At 44.9% G+C, this 23,263-nt stretch overlaps 1 protein-coding gene across 1 annotated transcript; it reads right to left on the bottom strand.

The window, feature by feature from the left end:
- Positions 1-5: 5 nt before the first annotated feature.
- Positions 6-23,263, bottom strand: dync1h1 (dynein, cytoplasmic 1, heavy chain 1; the record flags this gene model as incomplete). The annotated part of the gene is made up of 66 exons (XM_068726283.1): positions 22,894-23,263; positions 21,855-21,942; positions 21,476-21,649; positions 21,117-21,372; positions 20,810-20,996; positions 20,450-20,721; positions 20,084-20,311; positions 19,253-19,906; positions 18,676-19,098; positions 18,371-18,550; positions 18,075-18,224; positions 17,781-17,927; positions 17,440-17,580; positions 17,051-17,227; positions 16,853-16,963; positions 16,612-16,731; positions 16,261-16,500; positions 15,916-16,071; positions 15,693-15,806; positions 15,497-15,607; positions 15,196-15,405; positions 14,915-15,061; positions 14,628-14,794; positions 14,379-14,552; positions 13,880-14,234; positions 13,586-13,780; positions 13,214-13,496; positions 12,972-13,072; positions 12,638-12,797; positions 12,236-12,476; positions 11,887-12,070; positions 11,583-11,795; positions 11,163-11,401; positions 10,880-11,036; positions 10,559-10,783; positions 10,207-10,437; positions 9,932-10,072; positions 9,553-9,786; positions 9,226-9,432; positions 8,951-9,072; positions 8,645-8,810; positions 8,341-8,504; positions 8,004-8,133; positions 7,739-7,872; positions 7,139-7,253; positions 6,890-7,051; positions 6,542-6,756; positions 6,247-6,451; positions 5,989-6,162; positions 5,679-5,798; positions 5,382-5,502; positions 4,472-4,667; positions 3,599-3,716; positions 3,289-3,504; positions 2,984-3,196; positions 2,636-2,763; positions 2,361-2,514; positions 2,102-2,248; positions 1,751-1,901; positions 1,374-1,627; positions 1,093-1,227; positions 912-1,006; positions 634-808; positions 436-511; positions 159-319; positions 6-71 (listed from the first exon to the last, which is right to left on the bottom strand). Coding segments are annotated over exons 1-66 (12,156 nt in total), but the record flags the coding sequence as incomplete, so codon positions are not given.

The following is a 23,263-nucleotide window of genomic DNA, read 5'->3' as shown; positions in this document are numbered from 1 at the left end:
AGATCTCTGACCAGGCCGCTGGCATCATAACCTGGAACAGAACACATCAGCACAGGAGTGCTGGGCTTCACCTACAGACACAAGAGACGGAGAGTCAGCCACAGATTCAACAACAACACCTCTGGAGAGAAAATGATTGAAGAAGTATTGGTTACTACCTCGCTATCCACGATATTGGCCAGGTCAATCGGCTGCTCGATGATGTTCATGAAGGTCTCTCCCAGCACCTTTGAGACAAAAATGTGCGACATAGCCAGCAGACGGTCGGGGCGGAAGGCCTGAATCAGCAACAGCTGGTGCACTGCCTGGCCAATGGGAGCTAAACAGGCAGTAGTGTAGAGGGAAGAGCAGAGCAGAATATATACATTTAAATCAATAATTAAATATCTGCTTGTCATCATATGCAAAAAAAAAAAGAAAAAGCTGTATACTCACTGGACTGCTTCTCCTCTGACCACAGATAAGGAACAGCTAGATCTGGAGTGTTGCTCTCAAGCCACATGAAGAATTGCTGAAGTAACAAAAGAAAGACATAATGATCACTGAGGCAGTATGTATTGAAAACAAACGTATTTCGGAGGTATGCTTATAAATACATGTTTGTTCACATGCAGCTTCAGTTCAATTACTCACCTCATCGGCTTGAACCTTATCCACCAAGTCGCTGAATTCCGGCAGGCGGCTGAGGCGAACCATGGCCTCACTCTGTTCGGTGGTGAGACCCTTCACTTTGGGCAGCGACATGCCAGTCAGAACAATCTCCTTACCACGAAGGAAGTGCTGGAACTCTGCATCATATGAGGGCTCACTGGAAAGAGATGGATAAAAATAATCATTAAGATTTTACTGAGAAACCTCGTTTTGTGCGATGCTACCACCGGTCGTACATTAGTGTAAAAGAGGCATCTCACCTGGTAATGCTTTTAATGCTGATCTTAGCCAGCAGCATGGCAAAAGTGATGTGGTCGTGGTGCAGCATACCTCTGGCTGCTCTGTTGAACACCACCTAAATAAAAACAACAACAACCAAATGAGCAAATTATGTCTATTACAATCATATTACGAAAGAAAAGGAGTCTCTTGTTTTCAAACCTGGAAGAGGTCCTTCGTGATGACATCGAGTCTCTGTGTATGATCACTGATGCTCTTGAGGTTGGGATTCTCATACAGCACCGTGTGGTAGGTATCCAGGAAAAAGTGAAGGGAGTACTGATACAGGAAGTGCATCTGGAGCAACATACAAAAAAAAGATTGGCATATTAAATGGTTGTTTGGCTAGTATACAAGTATTAGGAAAACTAAAAAAAAAAACTAGTCTTAGAAAGACTAAACAAAAAGGAGCGGATGAAAGAGCAATTAAGATGTGTCCAGACCTGATTGAGAGACTCCATGGTGAAGTAGATGCTGCTGCAGGCAGAGGACAGAGACAGGTATTGCTGTGACACAGTCTCCACTTCTGCCATGACGATATCCGTTTCCTCCACCTTCCTGGTCACCTCAGCTGCCTCCTTCTTCAAGTTCTCCAGCGTGGTGATGATGGTGTCGTCATCAAGGATGCGGCCTTTAACCTCATTGAGGGCCTGCAGCAGGGATTTTTCCAGCTGTCGCAGACGCAGTTGGAACTCACCTACAAGAGACAGAAGGACAGTTGTTGATTGGTGTTATAATTTTACTGAACTCTTCATCTTGCAGTGCTCATCATCATCCCCAGCTGTGCCCCGTCATTGTGTTAGCACGTTTTCTGTCTCACCCTGCAGTTTGAGGAGGTCGGAGCGTTTCTCATCCACATCAGGCCTCTCAGCCTTTAGGACCTCGTTGAGACACTGGCTCTGAAGGCTGCTGCGTGTCACCGTGAAGTTGACAAACGTAACACGAGAACACAAGTCTGGTGGGAACTCGACCTGCATACACAAGAAACACCATAACACAAAGATTAACTTCCTCGTAGAATCATTTTAACAAGGCAAATGCTCCATTTCACAAAAGCAATTTTTCTTCACGGTAGACATAGTTAATGATTTATACATATTAACATTGGTTAAATACCATGTAATAATCTTACATTATTCATAGTTAAAACCTAAGTGATGAATCTACACACCGTTGGGTCTCGTGTGGAAAGGAAGATGACAAAGGAAGGTGACAGATCGATGTCCTGGTCTCCCAGCGTGATGAGGACACGTCCTCCAGTCCTGCGCACCTCTCTGTTCAGCACCGGGTTTAGGATAGGGTCGTAACTTTCTACATCCTTAAAAAGGGCAAAAAAATATAAATTTCTATAAACAAAGAAATCCTTGATGACTACACAGGCCTTGAACAGTGACAACTAAATGTTGGCACTGTGAAGTAGCCGTTCATACCTGGACCAACAGCGGGTTTCCGAAACGCAAGGCACTCTCCAGGTTCTTCCTGAAGGCATCATCCAGGAAACTGGTTCTGGTGATTTTGCGTTCTTTGTACTCATTCATTATGAACTCTGTTGCTTGGCCTGATGGATCGATGATTAGCGGGTACCTAGAAAGGGGGAATGGTATAAAATCGATCAACTCAAGGCTACTTAATGTTCAGGAATGCGTAGTATTCTCTACAGTAATAAAACCTAAAAACATTGCCAGAAGAAGAGAAAGATACGGACCTGTTGAACCTCTTGAGCATGATGGCGTTCTCAGTGCAGAGGTCATCAGCTGGGAGGGAGTTGGCTTGCCAGCGGAGCCTCTCATCAGCGTTGGACAGGTACTCCGTTCTGGCAATGTCAGTACGAAACTGGGGGGGGGTTACACCATTAACATTTTAGGTACTAAACATATGTATAATTTGGTATATCTGCCTATATGATCATGACATCTTTTGGACATTCCTGACCAATAGGTAGATGTGTTTAGGTGAACATTGGATGTCTTTAAGTGCCCACATACATATTGGTAATGGGAGCGAGGCTAGGATTTGAAGGTGCGATGGCCTTGTGTATTCGAGCTTTAGCTACCTGAATGTTGGCCTGCTGCAGGTGGTGAGACCAAGTAGTGAACAAGTTCTGCCTCATCTGTTGTTCAAAGTAGCCGGCATAGGAAATGAATGCTGCAGAGAGCAGACAGTCTCCAGCGATGGTGGACATCTGGTTCTTGAAGGTCTCACTGGTCTTCTCCCAGCGGTCCCTCTCAGCTGACAGACTCTTCAGCAGGGCGTGGCTGCGATTCACCTGGGAGGAGAGAGCACAAGTTCAGAAAAATGCTGCAAGATACTTCCGGTTTAAACTGAATAAAAGAGAAAGGGGGTTTGGTGACCGGTTACCTTGGCCTCGACAGCAGCCAGGTCAGCCTTGATGGCCTGGGCCTCTGAGATAAGGACGGCATACTCCTCCTTGTAGCGAGCGATGCTACCCTCCAGGTCTCTGATCATCTGCTCCACTTCTTCCGCCTTTGTCTTGTTGTCGGTGGCGTCATCCTCAAGCTTCTGCAGTTCATTACGCAGAGGCTCCACGCGCTTCAGCATGTCGGCATAATTAAGCTAGGGGAGAGGCAGAACATGGTACACTTTAAAAAGGAGTACTCTTTTTTTTTTTAAATTCATCTTCATTTTCATATTGTTTAGGCTTCATTACCTGAGCAATCGCCCATTTCACCATCGGTCCACAGGCCAGAGATGCCCTGTTGACTTGGTCATAGTTGTAGCTTGGGTTGGACATGTAGTTCTTCTTCATCTTCTCACGGATGGAGTCACTGGATAAAGTGTAAACAGTCCAAGAAGTTAGAATATAGGAGCACTTCACACAGTCGAATACTTCAATGTAAAAATGTGGAACGATGATAATCAATCACAGGAAATGAAATATTGCACAGAAATCATTTAAGTTTTGTTTGGGGTGGAGAAAGGGTGCAATTTCTATCATCTTCACTGTGAGAAGTGCAAAATCATGACCTCATCCATTAAAACAAGGATAGTGGTCGTTTTAACCATCAGCTCACTTTCTGATTCAGCAAAAATCGACCGACAAGAAACCTAAAATCAAATTCTGATCACAGGTGCCACTTGATTAATATACTGATTGAAAAAAAAGTGTGCTTCCATTAAAGACCAGACAGACGTTCTGACACCGGTACCTCATTTCCTCAGAGGAAAAGTTGACTATGCTGCTGATGAAATTGTCCTTGATAATAACTTGTCTTATTTTTTTCCAGTCATTGGTCTCCTCGCCCAGCATAAGGCAGATAGACTCCAGGGCCAGCTTGACTGCAGCTGGAGGATTGGTCATAGCCCGCACTTCTACTAGGTGATGCCGCTTAATAGAACTCACCGCTAGTTAGGTGGAAAGAGGAATGTTTTGAAAGAAATAAGTAGAAAAGAGGAGAGGGAAAAGGGGAGCATAGAGGGCAAAAAAGAACAGACTCGAGGGTTGAAAAGTAAGAGGGAGGCAGAGACAGAGAGGGAGAGAGCTTTAGTGAACAACTGCAGAATACATTCTTTATTATTTCACCTGATCTCGTCAGCTTCGAAGTTAATAATAGTGGGGATGAAGTTCTCCCTCATGATTATGGAACGGATCTGCTTCCAGTCAGTCGTGCTCTCTCCCAGGAGCAGGCAGATGGACTCGAGGGCCAGCTTCACGGCAGCGGGGGGATTGGCCATGGAACGCACCTCCACCAGGTGCTGCTTCTTAATGGACTTAACAGCTATCAACATCAGGTGAACAAGGATGTGGATTATGACAAGGAAGGGGCAGTGATTGAAGGGAGGAAGCAGGTAAAGATCAAGTAAGTGAGTATTTGATAACATTGTATTTCAGTGCTGCAGGTACGAGTCCAAAATCCTGGATATAAGTTTGCACTTCCGGTTCCCTCGTCTCAAAGTCGATGTTTTTTTTTAATGGGTTTTTGGTTAGATGCCTGAAATAAAGTCTGTGGTTAACACAAGCTTAAGAGATTTTAACGTTTAGTTCTACAGTATAAAAAGTAGAATTTTGAAGCTTTTACGCTTCTTTAAAAAATGGCATTGCTAACAAATGGCTAAGGAATATTAAACATCGTCACACGGTTGCATTTACGCTTCAAAAATCATAAAAGTTGTCTTGCTGAACAAAATGTGTAAATATCTTAAGCGTCTGTTTGCCACAGAGCTTATTTTCTGCAATAATCAAAAATCCATTAGAAAAATCCCACCGGCTGTTTGTCGAAGGAACCAGTGCAAAGCTAACTTCCGTTGACTCTTTTGGCCTACAAAAATAAGTAAAAAAGTAGTGTAGCACGTATCGTAGAGCATTTATATAGTTCTACTGTTACGTAAACAGTATGACAATCCATCCTTGCAGCACGAGCCTGTTGTACTTGTTCTGTGACAACAAATCAAATGCACTATAAAGACAGCTGTGAGTGAATATACCACTGTACCATTCTGAGCCTCAATAACAGCAGGCTCCACTTGGTCCAAGTCCTCTTTGACACTCAGTTGTTTGTCCTTGATCTTCTCCTGCTGCTTGTACACAGATTCCTGGATCTCCTGGCTCATCACCTGGAATCACATAGTAACAGAATAGTTTAGTTTGATGCAATCTAAATGAGCAAGGCCACATGGATCACTGTACAACAAGTTAAAAAAAAACATTACCAAGGGGTTAAGCTCGTCTCAAAAAGATGAAAAAATCGTCTTCTTTAAGCGAGCTATGAGTTAAATTCCTTCCTGCGTACCTTTTTCTTTTCCGCCTCCTGCTGGTCTTTGACCATCTTCTTCAGCTTGTCATTGGCAGCAGCGTTCTTTGCCTCCAACTCTTGGCTCTTGATTCTCAGGTCACGACGAAGCTCCTCCACCTTGATGAGGAGGCACATGTTCAAGCGGGGAGTCAGACAAGCGCAAGCAGCAGTTGACAAACGCAGACAAATATCACACCATGCTGTTTTTTTGGGGGGGTTTGTTAGAGACCCAACTCTTTTTAGGTTTTGAGAAATAGGTGGCATAAAATTGGCACATTAAATGTATTAAAATTCTAAGTTACTTTACCTGATCTACAGTCTCTTTGATCTTGCGGAGACCAACGTTGAGGTGCATCTGCTGCTCCTCCAACTCGCTGCGTTTCTCGTTGAACAGGTTGGCATACTGGTTGATGAAGTCCAGGTAGTGGCGAGGAGTGATGGCCATCGTGTGACCACCTCGCTTAGCCAGGCGGTTGTTAGCCTGCGTGTACACAAAAACAACATATGAAGTATAACCACGCAACCACCTCATTCACCACAACTGCAAACTTGGAAACGTTCCTACCTGGTGAAGGGTCGTGTGTACAAACACACAGCCATTGACAATAGCCTCGCGGTGAGACGGTGGCTGGGGCAGTTTGTCATAGACGACGGGCATGTAGTCTGGCACCTTGTAGTTTGGTTTCTCCAGATCCATCTTGCTGGTGAACTCCTTACCGACCTGATAAAGGGCCTCGGTGGACCAGTCTCCAAACCAGTTCAGCACACACCTAATTCAAAGAAAATGTTGTAATTTTAACATTGTAATGGTGGTATTGAGGTATTGATTAACTCATGGTGTTCAGCATGTGTCTCTGTACCTGTTGAAGAGGGCAGGAGATGTGGCAGCTCGGTCCTTCAGGCCCTCTGAAGAAGGGTTCATGGTGAAAACAACATGGAGGTTCCTGATAACCTGGCTCGTGAACCATTTATACAGCTCCTCGTGTGTGTCGAGCATCAGGCCTTCTTTCTGGGCTCCCTCCTTACACTGAGTCATCAAGGTGGCGTACTCATCTCCCTCGAACAGCCCAGGAACCTAACAAGATCAGGCAACATTAACATATCAGGGACTAGAAAATTAGGTGTGAACAACCAAAATTTATATTTTATCTTAGAAATCTAAAGACGGTGTTTCCATCGATCATGATGGCAGCAAGTGGTAATGGTACCTCTCCGTTGGCCAGCAGTGTGTTCATTCTCTCCAGGAAACCAGAATCCAACACGTTGGACTCATCCATGATGAAGGCAATCTTCTCGTTCTTGCAACCTGAGCGACGCAGCACTGTACGCAGGTCCTCATCAAAGTCCTCGCCAGTGTATTTCCTGTGTACCTGAAAACACGCATACAAAAATCGATTTAAATACAGACATGAAGATATTTGGAACCATAAGACTACAATTGCCTGTGTTGTACCAACCTTGATCTGGTAGACACTAAGTCCGTTCATCCAGGCTACGAAGCGAGACAGAGTAGTCTTTCCTGCTCCACTCACACCGATCAACAGGAGATGGCCCTGAGGCTGACGGAAGATTCTGGAAGAGGAAATACAATTTTAAAATTAACTCTGAAATAGGGCTGTTAAAACTGGCCAAAAATGACGTTAAAATTTCCTTCTAAAAAAAAAAAAAAAGAAAAACCCACATAGGTGCGAAATCTATTTTTGCCCATTACTTCCATGACACCACGTCCTAACTAGGAGCGATGACCTTTTGTTTGAAGCCCGTTTCTATTAATTTCTGTTGCTCGCTTTGAAAGAACCGCAATGGGCGAGCAATGACTGATTCGTGAAGATTAAATGAGGGGTTATCTATTCAATCCGCCTCATTTCACTACAAAAACCTAAATAAGGTGACAGCTGGCTGGACGCAGATTGCCAGGGAGCAGAAAGTATCCTTCTTGGTTTTGGCTAAGTTATATGTCGTTCCCATGTAAATATCACAATATTAAACATGCGTTTTCTATATTATCTATACTAACACCAGATGAGAAGTCAATCACTTCAGAGGCTGTTACTCACCGGTCAATTCTGAGGACGTGGTCCAGCACCTCATTGAAGAGCACCAGAGGGACGTCCAGCTCCTCTTCATAGAAGACCTTCAGACGGGCCTTCACATAGTCCCTCAGCTCCTCCTGCTCCACCGGGATGTAGTCCTGCATCCACAAACGATTAACTCAGTTAAAATGGAATTCTAACTGCTTAAGACTCGAGGTCAGTTATCAAAATGTCAGCATCATTACCAAAGCAGGAATATCACAGCATTGTCAACCTGCTTCTGGTTTACCTTGGAGAGCCAGTTGCTGTAGAGGATTGGCCTGTTGAGAGCCTTCTCCTTATCAATGTTGGGGAAGTGTTTGAGAGCAACCACATCAATGTTTTTATCTGTCCACCTTCTCTCTTCATCATCAACCAGCCTGGAAAAAAGGTTCAAGATGTGCCACATTATCTCCAAAATTAGAAAACGATCATTCTTTAAATACCTGTGCATTTTTTAGGTGGCACTTTAAATCACATTAATCAGACCATATCGAGACATGACCATACCACAGTGATTCCCTTAACTCACAATCAGAATAGATACGAATTTCCCATTCTTCAGCCTCTCAGAAACGTTCACTCACCTGTCCTGGAAGAGACGGAGAGCTTCATGGGCCCAGATGCGGATAAGCCCCTCCACAGGCAGAGTCTCAAGTGGCCGCAGGGCCTCGAAGATACCCCTCACCCAGCGGGTCATCTCTCTGGGAGAGTAGATGTAGTGAGGTTGGGTGTCCTGGGTAAACCGCTCCTGATAGAATAAAGATATGCCAACATATAATAGTGTTATGAAAGGACTGAAAAGTGATCAATAAAAGATATGTTTTATCTTTCGTTTGTACACTAGTTTCCTATGACACTTAAAGTATTTCTTATATGTATTTCCTTTACCTGAGACATGGTGTAGAATTCAACCATAGCAGCAGTAAGAGGCTCAGCATAGGTACGCAGAGAGGGGATGAGGCGCAGCATGGCACGGTTGAAGGTTCCATAAATCTGGGTTAGAGAGGCGGGGCCTGGATAGTCCACGTACACCACAGGAACGTGACGCAGGAACCTAGAGACGGCACACATGACCACTGTTAGGGCTTGTCATATGCAATGTTACTTTTTAAAACAATCACTTTTTTTCCATTCGTTTTTCTGTTAATCATGGTATCAATTATATTATTGTTCTAATCATTCTGGTTACTGCACCTGTGTGTGAGAGGCTTTCTGCCAGGGTCAGTGGGAGGATTACAAGCTCCAACAAACTGGATCCTCTCCAATTTGACCCAAGTCTGGTCTGAGGTGCGGTAGAAACCTCCATGTTCCACCATCTGCAAAGAAAAAAACACCACAGTGGAGCCTTTAACATAGAAGAAGGGATACCAAATGTTATGCTGCAATGATTACAGTTTGCACACCTGGATGTTGCTGCAAAATGCAACGAGGGAAAATAAAAATTGCAGTTCATAAACAATGAATCATACCTGTCTGATGAAAGAGATGACCCTCTGTGTGCCATACTTGTCCATGTCGGGAAGATTGATTTCATCACAGAACAACACCAGCCACTTGCCCAGCTGGACAGGGGCGAGGACCACACCGTTGGGGGTACGACGGTACTCACAGTAATGATCAAAGGTCTTCAGCAGCAGCTCTGGGGTGGTGGCACTGGAGAAGTTCAGACCCACAACCTGGCAGAGATTTGGAGGAAAATTTGGGAAATTACAAAATATTACATCAGTTTTATCAGTTACAAGCTCAGGTTTAACTGATTTTAAAGATCTACAATTCATTTTGATCCAGTCTCTCACCTCCATGTCAGGCAAGGCTCTGAGGGCGCTGAACAGAGTCATAGTCTTTCCAGAGCCGGGAGGTCCACACAGCACCAGTGGTTTGTGCTCTGCCAGCCATGTGTAAAGCAGAGCCTCATGGCGAACAGTGTCCAGAGTGGGAACCACAACATCAGGGGATGCCACTTTGTGGGTCTCTACCTCAATCTGGGGCACCTTGCCCTGCCAGGACTGCCATTCACCCGAGATGCACACCTGCACAATACAAAGAATACAATGCAATGGTCCTTCTGAAATGACAAGACTGCTGTAGTTTTGGTTTGCTCTCAGTGACTTGCAGGTACTTTTAAATGTACTCAAGAGAACAACCAATATCTGTATTAACAGTAAGAGGCTGTACCTCATAGTCAATGATGGGGACATTGGGAGCAGAGGGGAGTGGTACAGTGGTAATGCGACGGATATATTCTCCAAGCTCAGCCCTCATCTTCAGTCGTCCGTCACCAGAAAAGGACCACAGCACAGCGTAGACCAGATACCTCTGTATAGAGATAATGCAACAAAATGAATCAGCTTTAAGAAAATGTATGTGTTTTTTCAGTGATTAAGGTGATATAACAACAATAAGACATGGGTGCTTCTTTCAGTTATATGGAGAGCAGAAAGCAGAATTACCTGCATGTATCTCTCCAACTGATCAATGGGCATGGGGAAGTCAGGATGATTGTTGTTGTAGAGCGCCACATTACGGCAGGCCTGGTGCAGCATTGAGAACAGGGAACCCATGCAGCGCAGGCGGGTGAAGTCCATGATGTGCTCCAACTTGGAGGCATGCTCTAAGGCCTTGATCACCAGGCCTGTGGAGGTGAAGTACGGCTGCAGGACAGCTGCAGCATCACGCTGAATCTAGTGTAGGAACATCCAACAGGACATCAGTAAAGAAGAAATGTCATAAAATATTCTTCTTGAATGAACTGCTGCCATTTTCCTCTCTTAAGAGGTCTTGTTTTTTGAAAACAATTTTTACCTGCAACATTGGTGAAGCAGTCTCATCCTCGTCTTCTGTGCCCTTCCTCTGGCGCTGAGCCTCATCCTCTCCCTCGTCCAATGGGATGCTGCGAATGCGAGCCAGGAAGTGGTTGAAGATCATGTCGGTGCTGAGGACATCCTCACTGAACCAGACCATACCACAGCGAGACACAGTGGCCAGGGTAGCATACTTCAGGTTCTGTACTTCAAACATCACACGCACCTGGAGAGAGAGGGAATCATTTCAGGTCAATACAGGATGCGTTCACCAGTTTAAACTATAATAAAACAAAAAAAGTTTGAAGGTCTGTGCTCTTACATTTGGCGGCAAGCTGAGACGCTCTCCATTGGGCAGGGTAAGCAGCTTGTTGTCATCCAGGACCGAGTTGAGATTTTCAACCCACTCGGGGTCAACATCACCATCGAAGATGATCCACTGACGCTTTTGCAGTTCACCTCGAACATTGTCTATGATTCTGAAATAGGAAAAAAGGAAAAAATATTTTACAGTTATTTAAAAAAACAAAAAGTCCTATTTGGCAAAATGAAGATTAGCAGAGTTGATTTATAGCCTTAACAATGAAATGTGTTACAGAACTCACTTTCTGAGGATATGTGTGAACAAGCCATCGGTCCATTCACGGGTGTTGGGGTCCAGGGTTCCATAGAGGTGGTCCTTGCTGATGGCCTTGGGGTCAATGATGTGGGCTACGCCCTCAACTCCCTCCAGCCTCTCCAAGGCTTTGAGCAGCACCCTCCATGCCATGGACTTCCCACTACCGGAGGGTCCCACCATCATCAAACCGTGGTTGATCTGTGTGATCTGGAACAGCTGGAGCACCTGGAAGGGGATGAATGATAAAGTTTCAGAAAATTAGAGTAACTACTCACTATGCAAGCACCTTGAATACTAGACCCTAGCCCTGTGGGGGCTTGTGTCTCTAGGAGATAGCAGGGCTGTATAACTTACTATTTATGGGCACATTCAATAAGATATATGTTGACTAAATTGAGTTACATACCTTCTCCACCCACATGCTGCCCACATCGTCACCATCTCCATAGGTGAGGTACATCTCCGCACAGACTTTCTTCAGCTCCTCCCTCAGAGCAGTCATCTCTCCACGCATGTACTGGACTCCAGGGAAGACATCCGACAGCAGGCTGAACAGAAGAGGGATGTCTTCCGCCACCAGCTTGGGAACCATGGTCTCGCACACACTCTGGATCAGGATCTACAGGAACAAGACAGACTGAGTGAAATAACCGTTTGAGCCTCTTAAATTCTAAAGTCACTTCAAGTCCTACAATGTGTAATATTTATACCTCCTGTTCGGGAAGGTTCTCAGCGATGTCATTCTCATCAACCACCTCTCCACGCTCTAGCTTCTCCCTTTTGATCTTCTGGATGCGCTCACGCTTGACATTTCCAGCACTGATAAGCACGCTCTTGAGAGCTCGGAGGCCAAAATCGTAGTGACTCTGGGATGACAGCTGCTCATCACACAGCCTAAAATAATAATAATAATAATAATAATAATAACAACAACAACATTATTTATACAGCACCTTTCAAAACAAGGTTACTTCACAATAAAAACATAAAAGAATTTAGAGCGGGAAGACGCTCTAAACGCTCTCAATCTATGTTAATTTTTTCTGAAACAGTACATACTTGAAGAAGGGCACAATCTTTTTGGCGAGGATCTCAGCTGTGCGGAAACCTTGAGAGTAGAGCATGACCTGTGCGATGAGCTGGCGGTCGGGCTTGGTCATGGCCAAACTGCGGAACAGCTTCTTCAGATTGTCGGGTAGGTTGGATCGGCCAGCGTAGCCGGGGTTCATGGTGATGAAGATGGCCATGTCTGGACTTACCTTCACCTGCTTGTTCAGGAGCTCTGTGGTGACTGGCACACCTGAGGGTAGACAGATGTGTACTTATTTACCATGCAGTTCTTATGTTAAATTTAACAAATGGTGACACACTGCTTTGCTGTCCCAATATGAATTATTTTATTTGAGTATGAAGAAAGCTATTGCATGGAATTTTCTTTGTTTCCACAAATGGTATACATACTCCGGTCTCTGTTGATGTTGATGTGCTCCCTCAAGGCCACCTGGATGTACTGGACCTGCTGGGAGACAGCAGAAAGCATTCTCTCCTCCAGACGATTGAACTCGTCGAAGCAGCCCCATGCTCCCACCTGGCACAGACCCACAAAGATTCGACCCATGGCCTAAAAAAAGAAGAAAAGAAGAAACAAAGAAAGCTTTGATAAGTTAAATGAACAATATAATAAACAGCTAAATCCTTATAATCACATGATGTGCAAACAGTTCACTGATCTCTCAATGTTCGTTGTTGTCTAAAAAAAAGCCTAAGATCGAAGAATAAGTGTGCAGTTATGTACCTGGAAGTCAAATGTCTCATCACAGTTGAAGACCAGGACAAAGCGGCCCAGCTGGTGACCAAGAGCTTTCACTGACTCAGTTTTTCCTGTGCCAGCAGGACCTAGATGGAGAACAAACACAGTCAAGTCGATTGTTTTTTAATTTCTTGAATATATATACACACACACACACACACACACACACACACACACACACACACACACACACACACACACACCTTATGGGTACAAAAAAATCTTACCGAATGGTGACCCTCCAAGGCGGGCCTCCAGAGCCTGGGTCATGGTGAGATAGCAGCGATCTGTGAGTGGGGTCTGGACGAGCTTGTCCTGGACACCCAAGTACTCAAAGCCATAATTGAACTTGGCATTGGCCATCTGAATGGACAGCTGTTGCAGGACATCGGTCTGCTTGGGGTCAAAATAGAAGCGCATCTGGCTTAGCCACTCAAACGACTTGGGGTTGTCGATCTTGTTCTTGATCAGAGTCCTGGTCACATCACGTTGGTGCACCAGCTCGGTGATCTGAGATAAGAGCAGAAGAGGGATTTCAGATACACTTTTCATTAGACAAGATACTTTTAAAAATGTTATTAAACAAATTGGCCTCTAACCAGGTGCTCAAGTTTCCTCCTGCGGAGTGGAGGCTGCTCCATCAGTACGGTGTCAGCCAACACGTTGAGGGTGGCCTGCACATTTGACAGCACTACCTGCATGAGTTCAATGCCCCCACCACCTGAGATACTGGTCAAGGCAGACTCGACGTTCTCAGACCAGTAAATCTGCGTGGACAGGACCACCAGTTGGGCCTGTGAAGAGAGGAAACGGATCAAGTGAAATTACATTAACACATTTTCCATTATGTTGAATAACTGAAAGTGTGTAGAATAAATGCTCTCAATACCAACCTGGTAACTATCAATCCAGTTGATATACTGGCTCAGGTCAACGGCTGTGCCTTTGTTGAAGGCTGTGACCTCTGTGACAGACTCGGCTAACAGCTTGGCCAGCGTCACCCTCATCTCCTTCTCCACCAGCGTCAGCCACTCATTGATCTTGGGGTGATCTGTAATGGAGACTGGTGTCTTGTAGACAATCTCCTCACCCTCACGGGAGGAGATTCCCAGCACCACGGTGCTGTCTTCGTTGAGCAGGATGCTCGAAACACCAGCAAACATCTTCTTAAAGTGCTTCTGCAGTTTGGCCACATTCTTGCTGTTGCCGATGATTTCAAGCAGGTCCTCGTCTCCCACAAAGTAGAACCTGGAAAAGAAATGGATAGTTAAATGAATGTATGAATAAATGACAGTGATTCCAAATGTTTAACATTACCGTGAACGTCGTTTTGTGTTTAAAATGCACATTGACAACAATGCACAGTCCCTTCATCCCCTATCATTGTCTTACCTGGGGAATGAAGATCTCTCCCTCTCCAGGTATTCTCCGAGGGCCTTCTGGATTTTCCCCAGGAGGTCAGCCAGTCGCTCCAGGGACCTCTGCACTCCCTGTATGTTCAGCACATCCATCACTAAAGGAGACTTTGACACCTTCTTCATCAATGCCAAGAACTCTGTGCTGATACTGTGGAAAAAAACAGAGACATATTAGTCAATTCTAGTTGAAATAAATAATGTAAAAATAAGGTACTTTATTTACCTCTGGAATCTTTGAGTTTCAACCGGGAGCAGATGTTTGATGTCAGCACTGCCGGTGAAGATGCCTTCCAGATAGACCCAGCGACGCTGGACGTCAATCCAGACGTCAAACAGAGCCATGATGCGATTCAGCTTGTCCTCCCAGCTCAGGGCATCTTCTTCAAACACCTGGAAGGAAAAACAGGAGAAGAGCAGGATGTTGATGCAGTTAAAAAGAACATACATATTACATATTTGTAAAATCTTACGGTATTGTCTAAATGTAATAGAAAAATGTATTCCGTTTACCTTGTAGTATGGAGACAACTTCATGGCGGACACGCTGTTGATATGTTCTTTGACTTTGTTGAAGAGGTCGTCCCAGCCTCTTATCAGACGACACTTGTTCTGGTAGTTCACCAGGTCGAGCTCATACGAGTTCCACACCTCACGGATCTGAGGACCAAAAACCACAAAATTATTATGAGTGGGACTACAAACCAGAGTCTTTTACAATCAAAGAAAAATTACAGCCAGTTGCCCCCTAATAGCATCACATACATATATCTATATATAGCTATATCTCTTACCTGTTTGAGGAACTCCTCCAAAGCCATCTCTCCTTGGGCTACCAGGAGAACGTCCTTCACCACCATCTCATTCTTCTGCAGGTCCACATCCCAGATGTGTCCCAGGGTCAGCTCTGACGGAACCCAGTTTACATGCAAACGCTTCATCAGCTGCTTCCAGTGGCGGTCCTTCAGAGCCTCTGATTTCAGCTCAATCACCAACATGTTAACCTGGTGACAAAAGGAATAAGTAGAGAATTTAATAACCCATTTTTCACATTTTCTTGCAAGTCAAAATGTGTGCTTAGTAAATCAGCCAGACCTTCAGGTATCCTTTAAGCAGCCTCTGGACAAACTCGTAGGAAGCGTACTGTCTCAGTCTTGCTTGGAAGTTCTTCAGCTGGTTCAGAAGACCATCCAGACTCTGACGAAGCTACAAAACACAAACAGAATAGTTATAGTCTAAGAATTTCATTCTAGCGATTCCATGATCTCAACCATTATTGTGGATTTGTTACCTTACGAGGCTGGACAGACACCCACGGCTGCTCTTTCATCTGGTCGATCTGCTCCCAGACCTTTGACAGCTCAGACCAAACTTCCTTCAGGTCATGCAGCTCCTCTAGTGCCACCTACAAGACGCCACAAAGAAAGAAGTCAAAAGAAAAGATTAGGCTGCCTGTTACTTCGTCTTTGATTGATGTTTTTAAATTCTTTTATGGAAACGTTTGCTGGCATTACCTGCACCCTCTCTTCACTGCCGCTGAGCAGGCCCGTATCAGTGAGCTCCAGGGCTTCTTTGGCTCGGGCACACTTCTCCCTCTCTACCTTCAGACGGCCAAAGTTGCCCTCGTAGATCGTCAGAGACTGAAGAGCCTCCTCTGGACGCAGGTTACCCTGGTGAAACGCAACAGTTAGACATAAAAAATAAATAAAAAGCTGTGTCATGCTGTTTAAAAAGACTTGATGAATTATTTCAGTCACAACAGCAAATGCTTCCACAGCTGTGGTTTGTATGTAAAGTACAAAATAGGGTTGACTGAATATTGCATTTCAAATTGAATAAGATCATCTAATATCTCTTACAGCAACTGGTTTGGTCTTCTCCCAGTCATTGAGCAAGTCAGTAGTGCGGTTTTCCACAGCTTTGTCCTCCTGGACGATCTTCAGCTGCAGGTTGGCCACCTGTTGTTGGATAGCAGTATCCTTGCGCTTCATAATGTCACTGAAGGCACCCCATTCACCTTCGATGTTGTCGATGTAGAGCCAAGATGGAGGGAACTGGAATCTCTGCTTCTCCAGCAAACGCTGCCCATTACGGAACAACTACAAGTAAAAGTAGGGAGAATCTGATTAAAACCCCAAACTATATTTCCTGAAGCATGCGGCGATACAAAAGAGTAAATGAAAGGACACTGAATGTTTTAGAGTACTTACGTCCACATTTTTCTCAAACTGTTTAATCTTGCGCTTCAAGGTCTGGACATAAGTTATGAAGTTGACAGCATCTGAGGTGCTAGCCGTGTCCACAGAATGTTGCTCCAGTTCTTGACGGGACTTTTAAAGAAACAGAAAAATAAAAAGCTTATGAGAACAGTGTCTCTAGGAAATCTATATTACTAAACTGGTCAAAAGACATTTTATATGCATATTATATAAAATTATTACTATGTATTACCTTGGAGATCTGGGAATGGAAGTCCTGCATGTTCTGGCCAAGCATCTGGCCAAACTTGCTGAGCACCTCTTTGTGCCAGGAGTCGTACTTCAAGTTCACCTTGGACTGAACCTGTTGGCGGGCACAAAAAAAAGAACATTTAATTTTTGCTAAGAAATCATTTTAAAATGAAGCTCTATAACCGTCAATCATTATTACTTTGCCATAGTCGATGACCACAGGTCCAAAATCTTTGCGTGTCTCTGCGTTGTCAAAGGTTCCACGTGCTTTGCGGATCTGGACCAGCAAGGCCTGCCACTTGGTGAGGTCTTCACCCAGACGATTGTAGATGTTCTCAGCTTGCATGTCCCACAAGCACTGGTACTGCAGCCACACCTGGACAGAGGTGGCAAAGAAAAGAGATGGATAATCACAAACTAATGTACATGACATTGTATATTATGCACATATATAATATTAAATGGAGAAGACAGTCCTGGTATACAAGGAAGGAAACAGTTATTTGGCATTTCATTTCTTTAAAAGCTGCTCCTCAAACTTTCAGAAGTAAACCTTTAGTATGATAACACACTGTAAAGGTCTCTTACCTTGACATACTGCTCCACCTCATTGACAATGTCTTCAACTGCATTGTAGGCCTCCTCTAAGGCTGCAGGGCCATCTGGCATCCTGGTCAGGGCATTTCTGTAGAACTTCTCCTCCTCTGACAGCTCGTAGTGGACTCCCACCTGGTGGGGAAGTACAAGTGCAATAAGATTCATATGTCCTTCCATATATCATATTTGAACGAAAATAAAATATAACTTTATTCAAAGTGGCTTATCTGTTTTAAGTTTATAAACCACAGACTATCAGGCATGCATTCTTATCATGGCTTTCTGCAGTGGTAGTCCCAGCCCTACTACCATAACCAGTCAAACATCTCTACCTGGTATCTCTGGCTCTGAATCCTGGGAAGAGAAAGGATGACCATCTTCCAGGCAAACATCTCCTGGTAGAGCTTGTAGCGACAGTCCTCAATCGGTGGGTTCAGGTAGATCACCTGGTTAGTAATCCTCAGCTCGTGGACAACATTCTGGGAAAATAAAATGACAGTATCGTTTGTTATAATAGTGAGCTGTGTCCAGGAATCCAAGGTTTCTCAAGATTTTAAAAGAAATTCATCATCATTAAAACAAAACATGGCATAACGCAACAGAGTCACTACAGTCACTATGGCTACCTTGATCTTGGGCTCCCCTCCAGGTTTGTGGCTCACTTGTGGAGCTTCTGTGTCCATATCTACATCAGCTTTGTCCTCTACCTGGCCACGGAGCACCTGGGTCCAGGCCTTAAGGCCCGCCTGCAGACGAACTCCCAGGATACGTTCAATCTATGAAAAAAAAAAAAAAAGACCAACCACATGTAAAAAGAAACAACGGTGGAAATATTCAAAGTATTTCCACCCTGAATCAAAACAGTCCCAATGCAAGTGAACAAGAAGAACAAATAATCCTTGTATTGCTTTGTGGCGCCTACCTCAATGTCGAGCTTGTTGACCCAGATGGGCAGGTTGGAATAGGAGTGGAGATTGAGGTCATCCACAGCCTTCTGGACTCGGTTGAGAATGTCAGAGAAGGTCTTGTTCTCGAACATGCAAGTCTCTAAAGAGCGAACCTCAAGATCAATTTTCTCCTCAATCAGTAAGAGGTCGTCCACCTGAAAAATACAGCAGAAAAAACAACATTATAATATATATTTGGGGCAATTATACGATTAAATTATTATACATCATTCTAAAAACATTAATGAGGAGAGTCTGTACTTATGATGTACACTCTGACCTTCTCCTGGAAGTTGAAGACGGTCTCAGCCAGCCTCTGAACATAGGGATCCAGCTTGTAGGATTCCCAGACCAGAGTGATGCCTTCAGTGACAAGAGCCTGAACCTCTTTCTTAAGCCCAGCCACCAGCAGGGAGATGGAGAACCTCTCCTCCACCTTCTCACAAGTGCGCTCATAGGTGCGCACGCTCTCGATCAAAGAGATGGCAAATGGGTACAGCTGATTAGCTTGGTGGGCTTTGTTGACGATGGCCAAAGGAACACGAAAGCTCAACCACTTAAGGTTGCGGACCTCTTTGGACAAGGTGATGATCTCAGGGAGGAAGTTGACTTTAAGCTTGAGCATGTTTCCTGTGCGTCCACGGGCACGGGCACTCTCAATCGTGAAGATGCGGCCAGACACACCAAGGTTACGCTGCTGCACCTGATTTACAAAAGAAAGGAGTGACACATATTTAAAAACAGGAGAAGTGTTGACAAACAATGAAAACTGCACCGCAAGAGGCAAAAACTAGAACATTTCTTCAAATATTTGAGAAAATGCAACACTATATTACTGTCTTTGATCAGCTTCATACCTTGCGAGCCCAGTCATCAAATATCTCTTGAGTGTTGAGCTTAGCCCTGAAGCTATCTCCATCCTGCTTCAGCTTCAGCCCTTCCACATGGTTCTCCCAGCCTTTTCCCAGAACATCCTCAACTCTCTTCATATACGCAGTCAGCTGACGGTCGATCTGCTTGGCCCAGATGATGGAGCCAGACACGGGCGGCAGGTCTCGGACATGGCTCATCTTACAGGCCTGGCTCTGAGGGTACTGCACTTTGAACTTGTCGTGCAGTGACTCAATGTCATCTTTCACGCGCTGGATGAGCTGCGTCTGGTACTCCCGGATGGCGCCGCGGATGTGGGGACGCACAAAGAGAGCATTGAAGCGGGAGAAGATGCGGAACATCTCGTTGGCGTTCTTGGCGGTTCCCAGTTGATCACGCAGGCGGGCAGTGATTCGGGTCTCAACGCGGTCGATGCGTTCGTCATAACGCTTCATGGCTGCCTCCCAGGCTTCCATGCCTTCCTTAGACACATCCAGACCATCGACCTCTTTGACGTTCTCATAAGCCAGGTTGACCTCCTCGATAGCATTGGCATCAGCGGCATCAAAGAGAACTCCAGCTACCTTCATATCTTGAGGCTCAACTGTCTCTCCGGGGGCATGTTGTGGCACGGCAGAAACCTGGGGATAAAAATTAAAAAAGAAATCTCAATCAACTGTGGACAAAACCAAATATTGTTCTTATGTTGTCAGGATCTACAGGAAAACAGCATTAAAATGGACATGAAATAAGTAAATGAGGGCAAGACATGCTGGTCAGTTCAAGTGTGGCCGTTACAGATGCTGATGGTGTTTTACCTGAGGCCTCAGCACACGGACGATGACAGCCCTCAACTGCTCGTGCTGCCTTCTGAAACGTCTCATGTGATCCAGACGTGATTGGAGCTTCCTGTGAGCTGGGCTCAGACGCCACACCATCTTCAGGTTCTCCTCTCTCTTTCTCTTCACAATGTCTCTCAGAAGAACCTGCAGTTTCTCATACTCATCCTCCCAGGTCTGGAACACCTCGAAGCATGCCACCATCACCTGTAGCACAAGTTAAAAAAGGGACATTTAGAAAGATGTAGAATGTTTTGAGTAGCTTAAGTAAGACTGTACTTCTAGTGGGGGAGTGGGGGAATAGACAACAGGTTTTAGTTCATGTAGAGACCCAGCCACACCAACCTTTTCAAATTCCTCATAGGCGACATGCATGAGCTTTCTGGTGCCCAACACCTTGAGGAGCTGGGAGCTCAAGTCCCTAGAGATGGCCTCCACTAGACGCAGTGCTCTCTGGATAGGGTACTTGGTGTTCCTGATCTTTTTCAAGTGAGTGAAAATGGCCATCAGGGCCTGGCGGATCTTATCAAGCTCTGAAGCAGAGAGCAGGTCATTGAGAGGGAAGTCCTTCATCAGAGGATTGTAGTCATTGACTGTTTCCACAGCCTGTTTCAGACCTGGAAGAAGCAGAGGATAAACAATTAATCACACTGTATTGAATTACTGCCAGTAAGGAAAAATTGTCTGGACTAGGTTGTCACTCACCAGTGTCAGTATCAAAGCTGACAGTAGCATGGAAACGTTTGCCGTGTTTGAGGATGTCCAGAGTAAGCAGAACCTCGGGGCTCTCTCTCTTCTCCTGGATCCTGTTGAGCGCTCTCTCCAGATTCAGCCAGAAACTGATCTCTTGCAAGGCTGTGCCTGAAGCTGGGTCACGGTCAAGCTTTGTCACCTGATAAAAAGGGTGGGCGGAGGAGAAAAATAAACCCAGTTGCGAGTTTAAGAGAAAGTGTTTTTTCATATAACTGTTACGACATGAAATTTGAGATAGAAATATAGGAACGCCACTTACCTTTTGGATCTCCCTGATCCAGCGGTTGACTCCAGATTGCAGCTGGTTTAGGAAGGTTGGATCCTCCACTTTGTCGCCAAAGTCAGTGACCTTAGGCTTCTCCCCGCGCTCATAGAACTGCTTAGCGATGTTTGTGATGATGGGGTGGATGAGCAGGCTGATCTCAGGAATCTCAATGTTTTGCTGCAAGTGGAGAAGGCCCATCTCCAGCTCTGCAATCTTTTTCTCCACTGAGGGAGCCATCTTATCCCCATCTCTAGAGAAGGTAGGACAGAGATGACAGTGTGTTACATTATTCCTCCAATGCAGAGTTCATGATCGAGTTTTTTTCTTATTAAAATACACATTATGAAGATTACCTGTCAGCCTTGCCAGACTCACGGATGTAGGACTTGAAGAAAGGAGCAACAGCATTGCTGATGAAGGAGTGAAGTGTCTCATAGGGAGAATCCTCACTCAAGGTTAGAACTCGAACTTGGGTGGAAATGGGCTTGTCTGCATCAATGACGATTGTCCTCTTGATGAACGCCAAGCTGCAGGGGGAAAAAAAAAGGCCAAGTTATCGGTTAACAGAACTCAACTGGAAGCTGAGTGCTGTGCAGTAAAAAAATGAAATCACATACAATTACGTGGCTGAAAAAGCAGACCTCTGTACAGTGTAGGGCTGCACAATATACACGTTGTATAGTCATCGCATAGTAATTCATACCAATTCAGTGCATTAGATGCATCACTCACCTGTTGGACTTTAACCCATAGTGTATGTCAGTGCTGATGTTATAGGTGATGCATTCCTTCTCCTCTTCTCCTTCATCTCCAACATCCTCTGTGTGAAGAACAAAACAAATCTAAGTCTCATCTGAACAAGTGAACAGAAAACTCAGGAAATCATGAAATATTCCTCTCACTGATAATCTTGATCAAAAAAATCATCCACACTGTAATCAAGTTGATAAGATACGTCATCAATATATCATGCACCAAGCAGTAAGGCCAACAAAATAACGTTGCTTCTAATGGTAAAAATAAATGATTTGGATGCCAGACAGTAGTCAAGTTTATCAGAGTATAATAAGCCACGTAAAACGAGGATGACAGTGCAATCTGACATCCATCCATCCATCTATGTTCCCACCCTTCTTCACCAGTGAGGTCATTGATTGTAGGAAAAGGAAACTGCACCCTCTGTCTGCATTGCAGCATCAGTATTCTTGGATAGACTGGGAACCCAAAACCTACAGACTCAGAGGCCGGGCATGTGCAGTATCAAGAGATCAAGGTTCAGTACTCATAAAACATTAGGGAGGGCAAAGCAGCTCTGTAGCTCAGGATTAACTCGCCTGGAGGAAAACTGAAGATACTGTGTTCATTGACACAAGCTGGTTCACATGATAAAACCTCAAGACGGTGCACACAACATGACTTGCAGTTCTTACAAAGGATTCACTATCTTTGATTTTAGATGGTTATGGTGCTTGTTCTTCTTAAGCGGGGCTTGTGTTATTAATAGCACTGTGTTACAGTATTAATGTGGTTTATACATAACCTGCATTTCAACATTAACACAAAACGCTAACCTACATTCATTCTACACTACACTTAACGAAAATATGCACTAACTGCAGCACAACTTAACCAGTATCACACCTTATAGTCATAACGTTAGCTAACATTAAGCACTGTCATGCGAGTGTGTTGTCATTGGCTCGGTCGTCTCTTCCCCGCCCAGTGTGGCGAAGATAGCGCGCTAGCTAAACATTGTTATCGTTAACGTTACCTTTGAGTGTACTTCTCTCCACCAGGATGGTGTGAACTTGGGGATCGGCCAGAAATTTCCTCATCTGCTCCACGGCGCTCTTCTCCTCCAGGGCGGACTCCAGAGCGGCCGGGGCCTCGCCGCCATCTTCCAGGAGCAGCGGTACCAATTTTCTCATATGCTTCTGCAGCACCGAGGTATCGGCGACCGTCTGAACGGCCGACACTTCCATAGTGCCGGTGTTTTCTTCCGTCCCCCCACCGTCGGACATTGTTGGAAGTGGTCGACGACGACCGTTAGCGGTGTGAAAGTGAACAAAGAAACGAGGCTCACGTTATGTAGTTAGCAGTGGTGCTGACCGAGTCGGTTCAGACGCTGACTCTGCTGCTGT

The sequence above is a fragment of the Cebidichthys violaceus genome, unplaced genomic scaffold (assembly GCF_023349555.1).
Source record: "Cebidichthys violaceus isolate CVI_PGR_0920_01 unplaced genomic scaffold, fCebVio1.0.p SCAF_39, whole genome shotgun sequence".
Taxonomy (NCBI): domain Eukaryota; kingdom Metazoa; phylum Chordata; class Actinopteri; order Perciformes; family Stichaeidae; genus Cebidichthys; species Cebidichthys violaceus.
This window is presented reverse-complemented; position numbering and strand designations above follow the sequence as displayed.